Source organism: Mesocricetus auratus, unplaced genomic scaffold (genome assembly GCF_017639785.1).
Source record: "Mesocricetus auratus isolate SY011 unplaced genomic scaffold, BCM_Maur_2.0 Super-Scaffold_4256, whole genome shotgun sequence".
Taxonomy (NCBI): Eukaryota; Metazoa; Chordata; class Mammalia; order Rodentia; family Cricetidae; genus Mesocricetus; species Mesocricetus auratus.
Window position 1 is genome coordinate 54,766,711 of NW_024429182.1, and position 15,448 is coordinate 54,782,158.

Here is a 15,448-nt window from a genome sequence, read left to right on the forward strand (position 1 = left end):
TGGACTGGTCCCTGGTCAAACCCTGTGGCCAGTACTGCACACTCATGTTGTGTTCCAAGCCAGAGTTAGCAGAGTCAGGTCCCCATGATGGTGAGGCTGCTTGGGATCAGCCACTGCCTGTGAGAACTCCAAGACTGATTTCCTGGATGCCATCTGTCTGCACACCAGGGACATTCTAGCTGAGTTAGGAACAGGACATCCTGTGTCTGAGACTCAGAGCCCTCTTGTGGTACCACACTGCTCCTCGTAGCTTATTTCTGTATGCCATTTGTGACAAGGCCCCTCTGTGAGCCCTGCCTGAACCCAAAGGAGGCTGACTACTTAATGGCATTCCAATCTCTGGGAGTTCTAGAAGTATCTAGGAAGTTCTTTAGTTGCAATAGATGTTTGCTTGAGGCTGTGTGAACTCATTTCCTTTTCCTCAAATATAAAATAAAAGTTAGGACTGGAGAGGTGGCTCAGTGGATACAGTACTTATCCAACATGTACTAAGTCCTGGACTCCACCTCCAGCACTGAATAAACTAGGTGTGGTGGCAAATACCTGTGATCCCTGTGTCCTCCTCAGGGAGCGGCCCTGCAGCAACGAGCAAACGTGGAGTCAGAGAGCTGTGAGGTCTCGTGCTACTGAGGAGGTGGAGTATTTGAGACCTGAGGATTTGGTCTGTGCTTGTCAGCTGTGTGTGTGTTGGGGGCTCCTTCCTGGGAGGGGTATAGTGACCCCAGGAGCTGGGAGCCACCCCAGTCACACATCTGGCAAGTGAGCATGAATCTCAGTCCAAGTTTCAAAGAAGCTAACTCTGCCTGTGTGGATTTTCCCAGTCTCTGAAGACTATCCTACAGTGGGGCTGAAGACAGGGCCCACTGGTGAAAAGTGCTTGCTGTGCAAGCTTGACAACAACCCAAGTTCAATCCCTGGAACCAGAGGAACCCACAGTGGAAGGAGAGAACTAATTCCTGAAAGTTGTCCTCTGACCTCCACTTGTGCAATGTGGTATATAAGAGTATGTCTGTACTGGCACATACACACAGTGACACATACAGATCATACATACACATATACACATACACCACACACACACATACACCATACATCACACACATATCATACATACACATATACACCACACATACACCATACATCACACACACACACATATCATACATCACACATACATACACACCGCACACACATCACACACATACACAAATCATACATACACATATACCATACATCACATGCATACATACAAATACACATGCACAACAAAATCAAATAATAATAACAATAAAAATAAAATAATAAAATTAAAAAGACCCCAGCATAGTGGCCATACTTAGTTTCAGCCTTCTGAGTCCCCAAGACATAGAGAGGAATTCTATGCCATCTTTGGACTTCTGATCTCCAAGACTGACAGGCAACAGATGACAGCTGTCTCTGTCTTTTTGTCTCTCTCTGTTTATCTCTTTCTTTTTCTCTGTCTCTCTCTCCCTGGAACTAGCTAGTAGCAGACTATTCTCCAACCGACATCAGTCCTCTTGTCTCTGCTGCTGCAGTGACTGGGTTCCAGGTATGTGCAGCAACATGTCCAGCTTCATTTTACCTTTAATTATATTTAATTTTTCTTCTTTCTTCTCCCTCCTCCTCCCCCTCCCCCCTTCTTCCCCCCCCCCCCCACTTGATTTTCTGAGACCAGGTTTCTTTGTGTGTAGCATTGGAGCCTGTCCTTGCACTCACTCTGTAGACCAGGCTGGCCTGGACCTCATATAGATTCGCCTGCCTCTGCCTCCCAACATATATATTTAGTTTTCTTATTTTCAGAGGAGAGACTCAAGCTCCATTGGGGTGGTGGTGACCTTTGTGGTCAATCTCTTGTACACAATACTTACATGAGTCAGAGTCATGCAAAATGCTTGTTTAAACACTTCTGGGTTCCGGGCGTAGTTACAGGGAGAGAGCTTGCATGGCATATTATAAGTACTTGGGAATAAAAAACAAAAAAATCCAGGCAAAATCCCAAAACAAAGCAAGAGTTGACATTCCTACAGCTGGAAGGAGATAGCAGTAATTTGCTTAGGTAGAAAACTTCCTTAGAACTCACCTTCCCACTTCTGTCCCCCGCCCCTCCTCCCCCCTCCCCTCCCCCCACCGCCGCTGGAAGGAAGCAGAGCTCCACCCATTGGAGGCGGGGCTTGTTGCTTCCGCTTCCCAGCATGATTCCTCCGTTCTCATTGGCTGTAGCTGGGAGTCATCACAGAGCGGTCGCTCCTCCTCCGGAACGCCAGGTTCTCGCTGCTGGTGCCGAGTCTGTGTTGGTGGTGGGATGGCGACTGAGGCGCAGCCCCTTCTGGGCAGGGACCGAGGCGGTGGCCAGGCCCGTTCTGGTGAGTGAGGTGGCACTCTCATTTTTCTTTTTCTTTTTTTTCTCCTAACTTTTTGAGACAGGGTCTCAGGTAACCAGGCTGGCTTTGAACTCCAGATCTTCTTGCCTCCACTTGCACCGCCACTTCAACTCCTTCCTCATGGGGCAACTGAGGCTTAGAGAGAGAAGAGTTTTCCGACTCATGGTCTCCAAGCATAAGTGGCTGAACATCCTTCTGGGAGTGACTTTGCTCTGAGTGCTAGGGGCTGAAGCTGGTGTCCCGAGGCTGGCCAGGGTGGCTTCCTTCCCTGTCCCCTTAAGTGCTGGGGGCCCCATCCTTTCTCTCCTGCTCTTCCCTTCCTGTGGTTAGGGGCACTGCTGAACTCAGGGAGAGTGGAGTTGCCCTCCCAGCCATCTGGGGAGGGTTAGGTAGTGGCTGAGAGGCAGAAGATCTTATTCTCATTTTCCAGGTGAGGAAACCTAGGCCAAGGAGAGAGAGGAGAGGAGCCCTCGCCACCTCTGACCTACTAAGGTCACAGCTCTGCCAGTACTGGTCTGTGTGTGCAGGCCTGGGCATTCCAACTTCCCTTTCTGGACCTCCTTTCTCTTCTGTTGGGAGCAGACTAGATTGGCACAGTGGTCCCTCATGCCTTTCTGTTGAATCATGAGGCCACAGAGGTCCCTAATAGGCGATGGGAAAGCTAGAGGCTGAGGTGACCACACTTCCAACCCCTCGGTCCCCTGTTGTGAGTGTTGAGACATATGGTTCAGGAGACACATGCTTTGTGTTGGGGCATCTGGGAACCTTTCTGGGGCTGCTGGGTGTAGGACTTTGGCAGGTTGCTTAGCTTGAGTCTCATTAAAAGGGGGTAGTGACGGGTTGGTGGGGTGGGGGACACATTTGGAGGATGCAAAGGGAGTTTCTGTGGAGTCTGGTGTATGGGTCTGACAGATGTCCAGGATAGCAGGGCCATGATGCTTGTAAGTCCTGGCCCTGCAGAATGAACAAGTAACAGATTCCGTCTTCTCTGTTGAGGCAAGACTCAAGACTGGGCAGTGTTGTCTGAGAGACTCTGGGGGCTCTTTGTCCAACACTTGGCTTTGGCTAGGGCCGGGAACCCAGACAACACTCTTTGTGTTTGCACCTCCTGGGCTGGGCTGCCCATGAGTGCATCTTTCAGTCCCCACACCAGCATCCTGTGGGTGAGAGAGAGGTGGTCTCCTGGCTCTGGGTTTGGCTGCCCTGGGATCAGACTCCCAGATGGGTCAGGCGTCACTGCTGCCGGTCTCCTCAAGGACCCAGGGGTCCCTGCAATTGTGTTCTGCTGAATCAGGCCTATCTGACTGGCCCTCACCAAATGTTGCCGAGTAGTTTCATCTTGTTTCTCCTGGCTGGTATGGAACAGGATAAGGGTGCTTTATAGGCTTTGTGGGCTAACTGCAAAGCTGAGCATCTTCTGGGTCCTGCTGGGAGGAGTCAGGAAGGAAACTGCAGAAAGGTCACACAGCATGCTGGGCAGGGATCTAGATCAGATGTATAGAGTCTGGAGTGAGAGGCAGAGCAATCCTGGACCTGGCTGTCAGGAAGTAGAAGGTAGAGAGATTTGTCCATAGGTATCATCAGGGACAAAGGTTCTGAGCCCCTGTTATTGTCCCATACTTTGCCTCATTCTGATGTGCTCAGAAGTCCCCTGGCTTGCATGGTTGGAGTTAAAGGTATCAACAGGTGATTGCGACCCTAAGGTGATGAGCTCAGGGCAGGGCAGGTAGCCCTGGGAGAGTCTCTGGACCGTCAGGTTGGAGGAAGATTCTCTGGCAGAGTTGGCAGCCTGGGCATGGGCTCAGAGGCTCCAGAGAGGCAGGCCTCCACAGAGTCAAGTTCAGAATGTGTGGCATGACTGGGGCAGGGTGCTGAAGCAGCAGGGGATGGAGGGGGTGGGCAGAGTGGGTCCCTGAAAGTGTCAGGATGGGCAGAGTGTGGACCCGGAGTATAGGGAAGCCCTAGAAACCCATGACGACAAGCTTCCTAGAGCTGCAGGATGGGGAGGATGCGGAAGTGTGAGTGCGAGAGCCTTCTTCAGGCACCTGCTGCCTGGGTGAGCTCAGGTAGCAGGACCAAGAATCTTACACACTAGCAGCCAGAAGCTACATGAAAGGGCCCCTGTTGTTACAGAGCCCCAGGGTGCTGACCCACGCCTGTGATGGCTTGTCTGGGTGGACGTGAGTCCTCGTAGCCAGTTCTGAGACTCGGCTAGTTTTGTGTCTAAGAAGTCATTATGGTTTATGACTCCAGGCCCAGGTTACTCTCTCTAGGGCATGGCTAGGCTTCCAGGCTCTCCCAGGCTGCCCTCTGCTGTCTTTCTCTCTAGGCCAGTTGGCCTTCAGTTACGCCATGCTGGGAGCACAGCAGTATGGCTTCTTGTTCCTAGCCATCCCAGGAAACCTTCAGGAACGCCAACACCCAACCCTCCGAGCCTCTCTGAGAAGCAGTTATGGTGTCTTTAGGATAAGCCTCGTGGACATGCATGTGGGGAGACTGGGGTCCTGGCTGACAATGTGTTGTGGCATGGCCGGGGCAGAGCCACGAGTGAGGCCCAGCTCTGGTCACCCTCTGGGGTTTTACTGCCTCTGTTCTGTGATCCTAGGTGTGAGCCCCAAGACTAGAGCAGGTGGCTTTTCAGAGACGGAGGGTTCACTGGGTAGGCCTCCACAGGGGCTCTGTCCATGGCTGTCCACTGGCCTCGGGGCTTCTTGCTGTAGGGCTCTGTTCTTATCAGGACATGGCTCCTGTGGGTACCAAGAGACCAGATTTTATAAAAACCAGAACCGCAAACTGGCATAGCTGGATTGTTCACCTTGTTTCCAGCAGGATGTGATGGGAATTGTTAGGGCTACACAGTGCCCTAGCTCCTTTGCTCTGGGGTCTACCTGGTCCTGAAGGAGGGGAGGGGGAGAGAGCTCTGTGGTTGTTGGTGTTGGCAGGAGAGTGAGAGTGACACCTTCGATTCTAGCTGCAGTTCCCCGTGTTGGTGGGGAATCTGGTGTTCATTGAGTAGAGGCTGCCCCATCTCACAGTGGAGGATACTGGCTGAAGTGGGGTAGCATGGGTGGTGAGGGCAGAGTGGTGATGACAACCCCTTCACTGAGCCTACTTGGGCCCCAGGGGCTCCTGCACCACAGGCATCCATTCGGGAGCCAGGCATGTGGCCACTGGCATCCACTTGACAAGCTTGACCATTCCTGCTCTTTCCATGTTAGTAGATGGCCGTGGGCTCTGAACCCCGGGTATGGAGCCAGGGTTCCACAGGCCTTTGTGCATGCTGTGCCCTGGGCAGTGGTGGTCATAGGGTGGCTTTGTTCTGGGCCTGATTCTTCCACTCGTGCCATGTGTCTTTTACCTGGATGGCGCTCTGGCCTGGACAGGTACCTGAGCTGCTGCAGAGTGGAGGGTCTCTGGCTGCAGATAGCCGCAGCTGGCCTCCTTCCTACACGTGCTCACCCTGTAGAGGTGAGGCTACGCTGTCCTATTTAGGTGAGGCTGCACTGTCCTATCTGTTTACTTACTGTGTTCTCTTTACCTACAGGTGCCACAGCCAGTCAGGAGCTCTGCATACACCAGGCTGTGGTCTTCATTGAAGATGCCATAAATGTGTGTAGTGGCTGCCCTGGTGACCAGGAGTCTACCCTGTCCCTTTGTTCCTTACTGTCCTAGGGTGGGGACCTTCATTCAGGATAGACACAATGGCAGGAACCTGGACCCAGCTCTCACTTGTCCTTTGATGAAGGCTGTCTTCTTAGTGTTGGAATCATGGTGCCATTGATTTAGTATGTACCGAAGCCTGACTTGGACCGTCCTGTGCTAGGCCCAGGTCTGGGAGACATCTGCAGGATGGATACAGTTGTATTGGAGAGTGGAACTGGCCTTCCATGTACAGCCTTCACCTGTACTAAGGGAGCTCTCCCACTGAGTAAGCTCTGTAGCTTGTGCTTGTCTAAGCCAGAACTCAGTGAGGGGCTGCTGTCCCCCTGCTGATACTACTCACTGACACAGGCTGGATTGGGCCTGCCTCTGGGGAGATTGGACCTCTGCATTGGGCCACATGTGGTATGTGGGTACAGTCAGAGCACACATATATGGCATCAAGAGTAGCCCCTCCCATACCCATATGTGTGTGCCACTGTGTGGGCCCTGCTCAAGCCCAGTGTGTGGCAGCACTGGCAGGTTCTCCCGTCCTGTGTGTGAGGTGCTGGGGAGACCCGACTCAAACCTCTTTGTGTGTAGCGCTTGGGAACAATGCTAAAGCCTGTCTGTGTGCAGCACTGGGCCAGGGACCCTAGCCCCTTCCCTGTACTGTGTGGCATTGGAGGGACTCTGCTCATTTCGTTCTGTGCGGGGCTCAGTGTTGGGGGAGGATCTGTCTCAAGCTCACCATGTGCCCTTTGTTTCCAGTACCGCTCCATCTACCACCGCATGGATGCTGGCTCATTGTGGCTTTACCGCTGGTATTACTCGGACCTGTGCCAGCGGTGAGACTGCACCCTAGTGGAACCAGGCTGTGCAGACCTGCGTGGTGGGGTTGGACTGACCCTACAACTGTCTTGGGCTAAGCATACTCCTAGTTCTCATGGACATAGAGATGACCCTGGTGCCTCCTCCACAGAGGAGCCAGCTGTGGTCATGAGGCTATTGGTGGTAAGGGCTTCCTCCTCAGAATGCTGGGTCAGCCTAGCCACTGAGTCTTGCGCAAGCATGGTAGCCACAGCCAAGAAATGCCAGTTGCTACCTTCCAACCCTAGACCCTAGTACACCTCCTAGTAGGCTTCCTGGCCCAATAGGCAATAGCCTCTCACACACTGACAGTGTTTGTCCCCTTCCCAGAGTGCTGGGCTTCACCATTTTCTTGATCCTGGCCCTGGCTTTTGTGGAGTTCCCATCATCACTCACGAGAACTGCAGATGTGCGCTACCGCTCCCAGCCCTGGCAGCCGCCCTGTGGGTTGACGGAGACTATCGAGGGTCTCTGCATGCTGGTCTTCGTGGTTGACTTCTCTGTGAAGGTGAGGTGGGTGGTGCCTAGATCCTACCCACAAAGTGTTGTCCAGATGCCCTGATCTATCATTGTGTGGCTGCCGGTGAGCCTTGGCACTTGAATGTAGGCCTGGTGTGTGTGTGCTGTTTTAGGTTGTTTACGTGTGTGTGTGTGTGTGTGTGTGTGTGTGTGTGTGTGTAATTGGTGTGCGCAGGGCTTCTCATTTTTTTTCTATCTTTGCCCATGATGTCATGGGCAGCTCTAGGTTTTTAACTGGTGAGAATTTAGTATTCGCTTGCTGAATGACTGATACATGAGTATATTCTCAAGGTGAAAGAGATCAGAGGTTTTTAATCCATGGGCTGGGACCTCTGGAGGCAGTGATGGTGGGACATGAAGAGGTCAGGAAGACAGGACTCGCCTCCTGGGTCGTCTTCCTGGAATGGCTGTCAAGCCAACCCAGTGCATGTCCTTTTTTCTCCTGTCTTTCGGAATGTTCTCCTGTTTGCTCAGCATGCACTGGTAGCTTAGATAGACAAACCTGGTGGACCCCTGTCACCAATGAGGAACCCAGCCAGAGAGAATAAGTGACACTCCTGAGGTGACAGTGAGCCATTAGCATCCTTGCAGGACCCCTGCTCAACCCCTCATTCCCCACCAATAGTGCACAGAGACTGGACCGTTGAACTCCTCTGTTACCCACGTCCATGGGTGTGCACTGATGCCCTCTGCCTGGCTGCAGGCCCATGTCTGCCTGACTTGATGTTTGCCTTTCTTCATCTCTTGCAGAGCTACCTTGTGGGGCAGGCCCAGTTGCAGGACAACCTGTGGCTGCTTGCCTACTTTGTGGTGCTGGTTGTGTCTGTGGTGGACTGGACTGTTTCACTGAGTCTCTCTTGTGAGGAGGTAGGTAGTAAGTACATCATCTCTGAGACTGAGGCAGTACTGTGGGTATGGTGTACATTTGAAGCTGAGCCCTGGGGCATGTGTCCACATGCCCGGTGCTGTCCATATCCTGGAGGGCTTTGGTTTCCCCCACTGTAGCAAAGGGGCTGTGGCTTGAAGGCCAAGGTTTCCCCTGTGGTGTCCCTGGTGAGAGGACCTGGAAGCAGGGTCCACGTTGCTGTGACTTCCGATCCTGCCGGTTGCAGTGAACTCTCCTGGCTAGGTCCCTTATAAGAGAGCCATCCAAGGGCACCACTGTAGTTCCACACCCAGAGCTGTCTGAACTCAGCACTAACACGTCTTTTTTTTTTTTTTTTTTTTTTGGTTTTTCGAGACAGGGTTTCTCTGTGTTGTTTTGGAGGCGGTCCTGGAACTCTCTCTGTAGACCAGGCTGGCCTTGAACTCACAGAGATCCACCTGCCTCTGCCTCCCGAGTGCTGGGATTAAGGTGTGTGCCCGGCTAGCACTAACAAGTCTTATCCACTATCTCAGCTCTGACCACAGTACCATGCTTCCTCAGAAGCTCCCGGGTCCCAGGGAGGTGGTGTGGGTAGCAAGACAGGGGCAGGTTGACTTGGCCTTCATGGTTCTGTTAGTGTGTGATGGGAAGATGGTTTCCTTGGTGAGAATTCAGTAGAGAGACTAAGACTGGTGCTGAGGACTGAGTGGAGCCTAGAGGGCTGATGGAAACAACTCTTGGGATCCTGGGAGGATCCCGGCTGCAGAGCTGACTTGCCCTCTACCCTTTGGGTGGGTCCTGCCTGGTAAGGACAGCCGGTGATGGGAAGGAGGGGAGCTTGTCTCTCACCACAAGCCTGCAGTCTGCCTCAGGCCCTACAGGGAGCTGATGGCAGAGTGGTGGGTGTTGGGTCCCTGCCCCTGTACTCAGCAGAAAGAGGGAGCACAGACGCAGTGCCATAGCTGTTTGGCACCTTCTACTTCCTGTGTCTGCTCAGGACAGGATTTTGCCCTCCCTTGTCAGATGCAGCTCCTCTTCTGATTGAGGAAGAGGTGCTCACGCCTTCCCGGAACAGGAGGAAGGTGGCCTACAGCCACCATTTCTTACTGAAGCTTCCCATGGGTCTCTGCACCTGGCAGGCCAAGTACCAGTCGTACCTCTGCGAAGGGTGCTTATGTGCTGCCAGGGTGGGGGGGGGGCGATGAGGGGAAGAAACTCCTAGTGACACACTAAAGAGTCCACCCAGTAAATGAGCCAGGGTTGGGATGCACAGAGAAGCCCTGACCTTCTAAGTGTCTTTGTAATGTCCCTCTGCAACCTGCTGCTGTCCCTGTGCCTCATATTTGTTACCTGGCCAGGTTTGTCATGGACACCAAGACCTTTACTCCTAGAAGTGGATTCTCTAGTTCTACCTCTTTTTTTTTTTTTTTTTTTCTTTTTTGATAGCTGGAGTGCTGCGTCATCCCCTTCCAGAGCCTTGTACATGCTGGACAAGTGCTCTACCACTGAGCTCCACAGCCCCCAGCTGTAGTTTTCCCTGGAGGACTTGGGGCCTCCATATCACTCTGAGGGGTAGTGTCCTGTGCTGTCCTCTGGAGTTGGTTATTCGCCCTTTGGACAAGTTAGGTTCCCGTGTGGTAGGACCAGTGTGTGTCCTTGGTGACTTTTGCCTTTGGAAGTAGGTGCTTCCAGACTAATAGGGCCCAGCATGGCAAGATGAACAGTAGAGATGTGGTCACTAATACCCAGCTTCGTGTCCAGCTGAACCCTCTGAGACCCTGGACCCTTCCTGCAGGTCACAGATCTGGCAGCCACATTGCAGGAGGGTTCCTCTGACTTGCAGCAGCATGTGTCACACTGAGATAGTGGGAACGGATCACTGGGTCATTTCCAAGCTCTGGGACGGTGGTGCTTGGTAAGACACCATGGACAGAGCAGAGCATGACTGACATAGCTGTTCAGGGATGGGTCAGTACCCACATAGGGAGGGGCCTTGTGCTGGGCTCTGCTCTGCAGAGTGGGTGTGTCATTGGCCCCAGGTAGACCCTCCATCCTGGTGGCTCCTTCCTGTGTAGCTGAGGTTAGAGGCTCGGGGTATTTGTAGGACCTGTTGAGTTGATACACTGGTTGAACACTTCTGGGGCCTGAGCCCTGGGTATCCTGTGCCTGTTTGGAGGCACCTGTCCATATATGTCCTCCAAACCCCCTGTTTCTAATCCTTCAGCTCTTTCCACAGCATTTTCTGCTCTCAGGAATCATGTCCAGTAAGCAGGACCCCTGCCTGCCACCTCTCTCTAAGGGACTTTTTCACCTAAGGCTGTCATGCTGCGTGAGTCCATCTTTGCTTAGGTGGCTGTGTGACTCAGAACTTTTATAGCTGTCAGGACCCTCTTGAAGCACTCCCACAGATGCTGGGTGTCTTGATGGGGAGGACCGGGCTCCTGGCCTGCTTTGCCAGACCAGGTTTGGCTTCTGTCCAATAAGTCTTCATGGTGGATGAATCAGTTGACATAAGGTCTACCAGGCACTGGTGCATACACACACTCTCTCTCTGGATGCTTGCTTCCAGTCTGGGATCTGGGTTCTGATTTTCAATATTGTCATCCTTGGAGATGGTCATCTGGATGTACCTTCTCTCATCCTTAGTCTGTGGCATTGCTAGGCCCACACAGACAGCAAGACCATAAATGAGTAGCCGTTGTGTCCCTGCATGACTGGAGGTGGCCCAGGTTCCTGGAGGTATAATGAGTGTCTGGAGAGCTGGAGAACATGGGTTCTGGGCTGCCACTGTGGGTGGTATGTGGTGGTCCAGGGAGCTGAGGGCATTGACCTCTCAGTCATGGGAGCCAGGCAGGGTATCTGGGTTGGGCTGAGCTCTAAGCCGTTTTCTGGTTGTTGTGGTTCCTGTTGTTCTCCCATTCCGTTCCAGGCTCTGGGACCTTTCTGTATGAGCACAGCCTAGGAGCACAAGGGTCCCTTGGGAGCCTGTCATGTTGGTGCTGGTGGGCCATTGTCCTGTGTTACCAGGTGCTAGAAAGGGAGGCGCTGATAGATAGTTGCAGTGTGACGGGTGCTGTGATGGAAAGGGACCCAGGATAGTGAGTAGGGGGCGGGGCATCAGGCCAAGATACAAGGAATTCTGTAAGCTGTCAGCACTGTGGCTAGCGGGCCTAGGATGGCTGGGGTGGTTGGCAGGGACTACTCCCTTCTCCATGCTCTGGGATCCCTCAAAGGAAGGTGTGTGTGTGTGGTCCCGATCCAATGGTTGGCTTCTTGTCTTCCAGTCCCTGCGGGTGCGCCGATCACTCCGTCCCTTTTTCCTGATGCAGAATTCCTCCATGATGAAGAAGACCCTGAAGTGTATACGGTCGTCGCTGCCAGAAATGGCCAGGTGAGCACTGGGGCTGGAAGCTGCAAGCTGGGCCAGAGGGACTAGAGGGTAGGCCTGCTCCTATTGGATATGGTTGAGGAGTCAGTGGGCAGTGTCTGGGATCCTGGTCAGATCTGGTTAGACACTATAGATTCACACCGACCACACCCGGTTGCCGAGTTGAGCAGGTGCCTCATTTCTGTCACTGGGGTCTCCTGTTGGTTGCCAGTACCTGCAGCTTCCGTTTGGCTGCCTCTTACACTGCGCAGCTATGCTGGCCTGGAATCCATGTAGCTCTTGGGGCTCAGGGCTGTGGAGCCTTCAACTCCCCAGGCCCCTCCCAGCCCTCTTGGCTCCTGCCAGGAAAAAATGTCACCCACGTCCTCCCTCTGCCTCCAGTCCCTTCCCTGGTAGACCACTTGCCTGTCTGGCCTAAAAAGATGTAAATGACCTCTGTCCTCTGTGTCCTGGTTCCTTGCTGGCATGTTCCCGGGGTTGTGTCCCACCACAAATGGAGGAGCTAGGGTAGGCTTGACTTCAAGTTCCTGACCCAGGGCTGAACATACTCAGTGTTTCCAAGGAGAGGAGGGAACACTGTGCCCATGCTTGAGACCATGGGCAGGATGGTGTGACGCTTCTTTGGGTGTGTGGCCTGTGCCATACTCGGCTGAGCACCGTCCTTTCTCCCAGTGTCGTGTTGCTGCTGACTATCCACTTGTGCCTCTTCACCATAATTGGGATGCTACTGTTCTCCATTGGCGAGAAGGTGAGTATGACCTTGGCCATAGGTGGGACTCAGGCCCTTGTCCCACAAAGCCTGCCTGCTCTGGAGTAGCCAGGGTAGCCAAGGGTGACGGACCAGGAAGCCGGCATGTCACCTCTTGAGGGTCTGTTTTCCGCATGGCCAGTACTCCCTTCACTGAAGCCTTTGTCCACCCTTGTCCTCTGCCCTGGCTGCCTTCTCCATGTCCCTGTGTGACTGGCTCTTCACTGAGGGTGGCTTAAGGGTTCCTCTCGAGTCTGATCATGCCACAGCCAGGGTTACCTTTCCTGGCTCCTGCTCCAAGCCCCAGCAATGTTTGACTAAGTTCCTGGTGTCTGACTCTGGGCCCCTGCCCTGCCCTGCTGTAGTTGAGGCTTTGACCCTAGCAACTTGCTACCATGGGGAGATGTCCATCTGTCTGTCTGTGGGGATGTCTGCTTTGGTTGCTCAACTTTAGGTTCTGTGTCTTTCCTCATGTCTAGCAAGGGTATGTCCAGGCCAGATCACTGTCCTCCAGCTTGGGCCATCTTGCATCTCTGCATCTGTTGTGGGGTATGACTGGTGTGGTCACAGCTGGTTCCCTCCTGACACTGAGTGGCATAATGGAGCTATGCTGCCAGGGTAGGAGAAGACAAGATAGTGCCTTCCAAACCTGGGGTGCTGGGGTGGTCCTGTGTTGGCTGCATGTGAGTATCTCTGCATATGTGTGCCTCTCATGGCCGTACGACTCTAGATAACTCTTGTCTGGGGGTATCTCAGGATGTGTAGTGTGTGACTGTGGGTGTTCCCTGCCTTTCCTGTGCCCAGCCAGTCTCCCAACCGTGTCACTTGTTGTGACATCCATGGCCTCCACCCCAGTCATTTGTGACATGTACGTATCTGTTGAGTCTGTGTTTGTGCCATTTGTATGCCTGTGTGTGTCTCACGTGTTGTGTGTCTGTGTACATGTCTGTGAGTGTGTCAGTGTCTATATGTGAGTATGCATATCTGTATTTGTCTGTATCTGGGTATGTCTCCATGTCTATGTCTGTGTTTCTGTGTGTCTCTGTGTATATGGTTGTGTTTGTGTACATGTCTTGGGTGTGTCCCCATATAAGTATATAGATATGCTTCTGTGTGCATGTCTGGATGTGTCTCATGTCTGTGTCTCTGTGTCTTCGTGTAGTGTGTCCCCATCTCTGTGTGTGTAGGTGTCTCCATGATGTGTCCAGTGAGTTCCTGGGTCTATGAATGCATGTCTATGGTGGCAGGGGCTGGACAGCCTTCCATACCTTTGAGACCTCTGTGTGACTGCCCATGACTATGACCACTGCTGTTTCTCAGAGCCTGGGTTAGGCAGGCAGACAGGCAGACAGGCAGGCAGTATGGGGACTGGCAGTGGCTATAGCCTCACCTCAAGATGAATGTGGGGACCTCTCCCTAAGAGTGCTATATGCAGAGCTACCAGAAGGTTCTTCCTACAAACTGGGTTCCTGCCCCATGAAGGGGAACCAGGCTGAGCAGGGTGAGGGTTGTGTAATTGAGGGTGACTTCCTGCCATGGTCTTGACAAGCATCCCATTGCTTGTCCTCTGTTGTAGTTGGGAGGGTATGAGGACTGACCCATGCTGAGTTCCTTGTCCTTGACCATCTCCAACTGTGCCAGCCTCACCTGGAAAGCCTGCTGCATGTCCCCATGGCCCAGCCTGGGGTCTCCAAGCTTGTAATAGCTGAGGATACACACCTAACCTTGTCTGAGCCCCTTCTGCAGGCGTTGTCTGTAGCTGACTCACTCGCTACCCATATCTTCCTCACCACATGGTGCTGGCATTTGGGGCATGTGGTCCTTACAGTGGCATTGTCATTGCACTAAGGCTGTGGCCATGTGTTGACAGTGGGCTGGGTATGAACCCAAGTTCCTACAGCCAGGGCTTTCTCTTCTACCGCAGGCCCATGGCTCAGAAGAGCCTACACAGCTTGTGGAAGGGAGTAGACTTGTCGGGGTGTTGCAAGAGACTTGCTGGGAGACAGATGGGCCAGGCCTTGGAGGCCTGTCATCCCCCTGACTCCCAGCCTCACTTGCCTTGTCTGGAGACTGATGCAGGTGCTAGAACCTTCCTCAGCCAACATGAAACCTTCCCTGAGCTCACTTGGTGAGTTAGGAGATTGATTCAGGCCCTGGAGGGTGCCTTCAGTCCTCTAATACTGTCCCTGGACATGTGCTTGGGAGATGGCTTGTCCTCTGGGTCCCTTATCTGAGCAGTGTCTTTGAAGGTGTTTGGTGTCCTGTCCTGAACTCTGGTGGGGCTATCTGGTCCTCCAGTAGCAGCGTCTTGCCCCTCCCGTGCTCAGCATGCCTCTCAACCTTGTTGCTTCTTGTGACATTCTTGTCCCCCACCCCTGGCCATTCGTGGCATCTGTTACCACTAGTCACTCATCTGTTGTCTGGCCCCATGGGTGGCAGTGCTATTTTGTACATGAGACTAGTGGATCCTAGGGTTAATGTTCGCCCTGGATCCTGTGCAGCAGGGAGACTGCATCAGGTGGCTACTTGCTGGGGTGTTGGCAGAGTTGGCCTCTTGATGGCAAGGGGAACTCGGCTTTGAAGTTGCTTTGGGAGACAGCTGGTTCTGTGAGCATGCATTCTGCTTCCTGTATGTCACTTGTCCCGTTTACATTGCCACCCATTTTCTGGATGGAGTCTGCAACTTGGTAGGCACGGGGTGGCTCTAGGGGACAACCCTGAGTTGAGGAGTCTGGAGTTGGGGTTACTTTGAGGCAGGTAAGCTGCCCATATTTACTGCCCTCCATATCAGGGAGGACAGAGGCTGGACTCCTAGGCCCGGCTGCCTGTGCTGACAGCTGGGATGAGCCATAGCTGTGTGGAAAAGGCCTCTGAGTGCCATGAGTGGCCAGGGGGCTCTGCTTCTGGAACCATGAGTCTCTCCCGGGGTCCCATCCCAACTCACTAGAGACACCCCACTACCCTGGGCAGCTTCCTTGAGGCCACACTTTCCAGTCTTGCTCCCTGGCTCTTCCTCA

The 15,448-nt window shown here is 53.3% G+C and overlaps 1 protein-coding gene across 6 annotated transcripts in view; it reads left to right on the forward strand.

The window, feature by feature from the left end:
* The first annotated feature begins 2,241 nt into the window (after nucleotides 1-2,241).
* Tpcn2 (two pore segment channel 2) overlaps nucleotides 2,242-15,448 on the forward strand; it is a 30,144-nt gene continuing 16,937 nt past the window's right edge. For 2 of the 6 annotated variants that reach the window (XM_013114973.3, XM_021227269.2), the window contains exons 1-6: nucleotides 2,289-2,384; nucleotides 5,947-6,889; nucleotides 7,242-7,419; nucleotides 8,181-8,297; nucleotides 11,580-11,686; nucleotides 12,356-12,431. In XM_013114973.3, the coding sequence (XP_012970427.1) occupies nucleotides 6,657-6,889; nucleotides 7,242-7,419; nucleotides 8,181-8,297; nucleotides 11,580-11,686; nucleotides 12,356-12,431 (711 nt within the window). In that variant the 5' untranslated portion in view covers nucleotides 2,289-2,384; nucleotides 5,947-6,656. Of the gene's footprint in view, nucleotides 2,385-5,946; nucleotides 7,056-7,241; nucleotides 7,420-8,180; nucleotides 8,298-11,579; nucleotides 11,687-12,355; nucleotides 12,432-15,448 lie in introns of all 6 variants that reach the window. The other 4 variants (XM_005064108.4, XM_013114990.3, XM_021227271.2 and 1 more) reach the window with 4 other exon arrangements.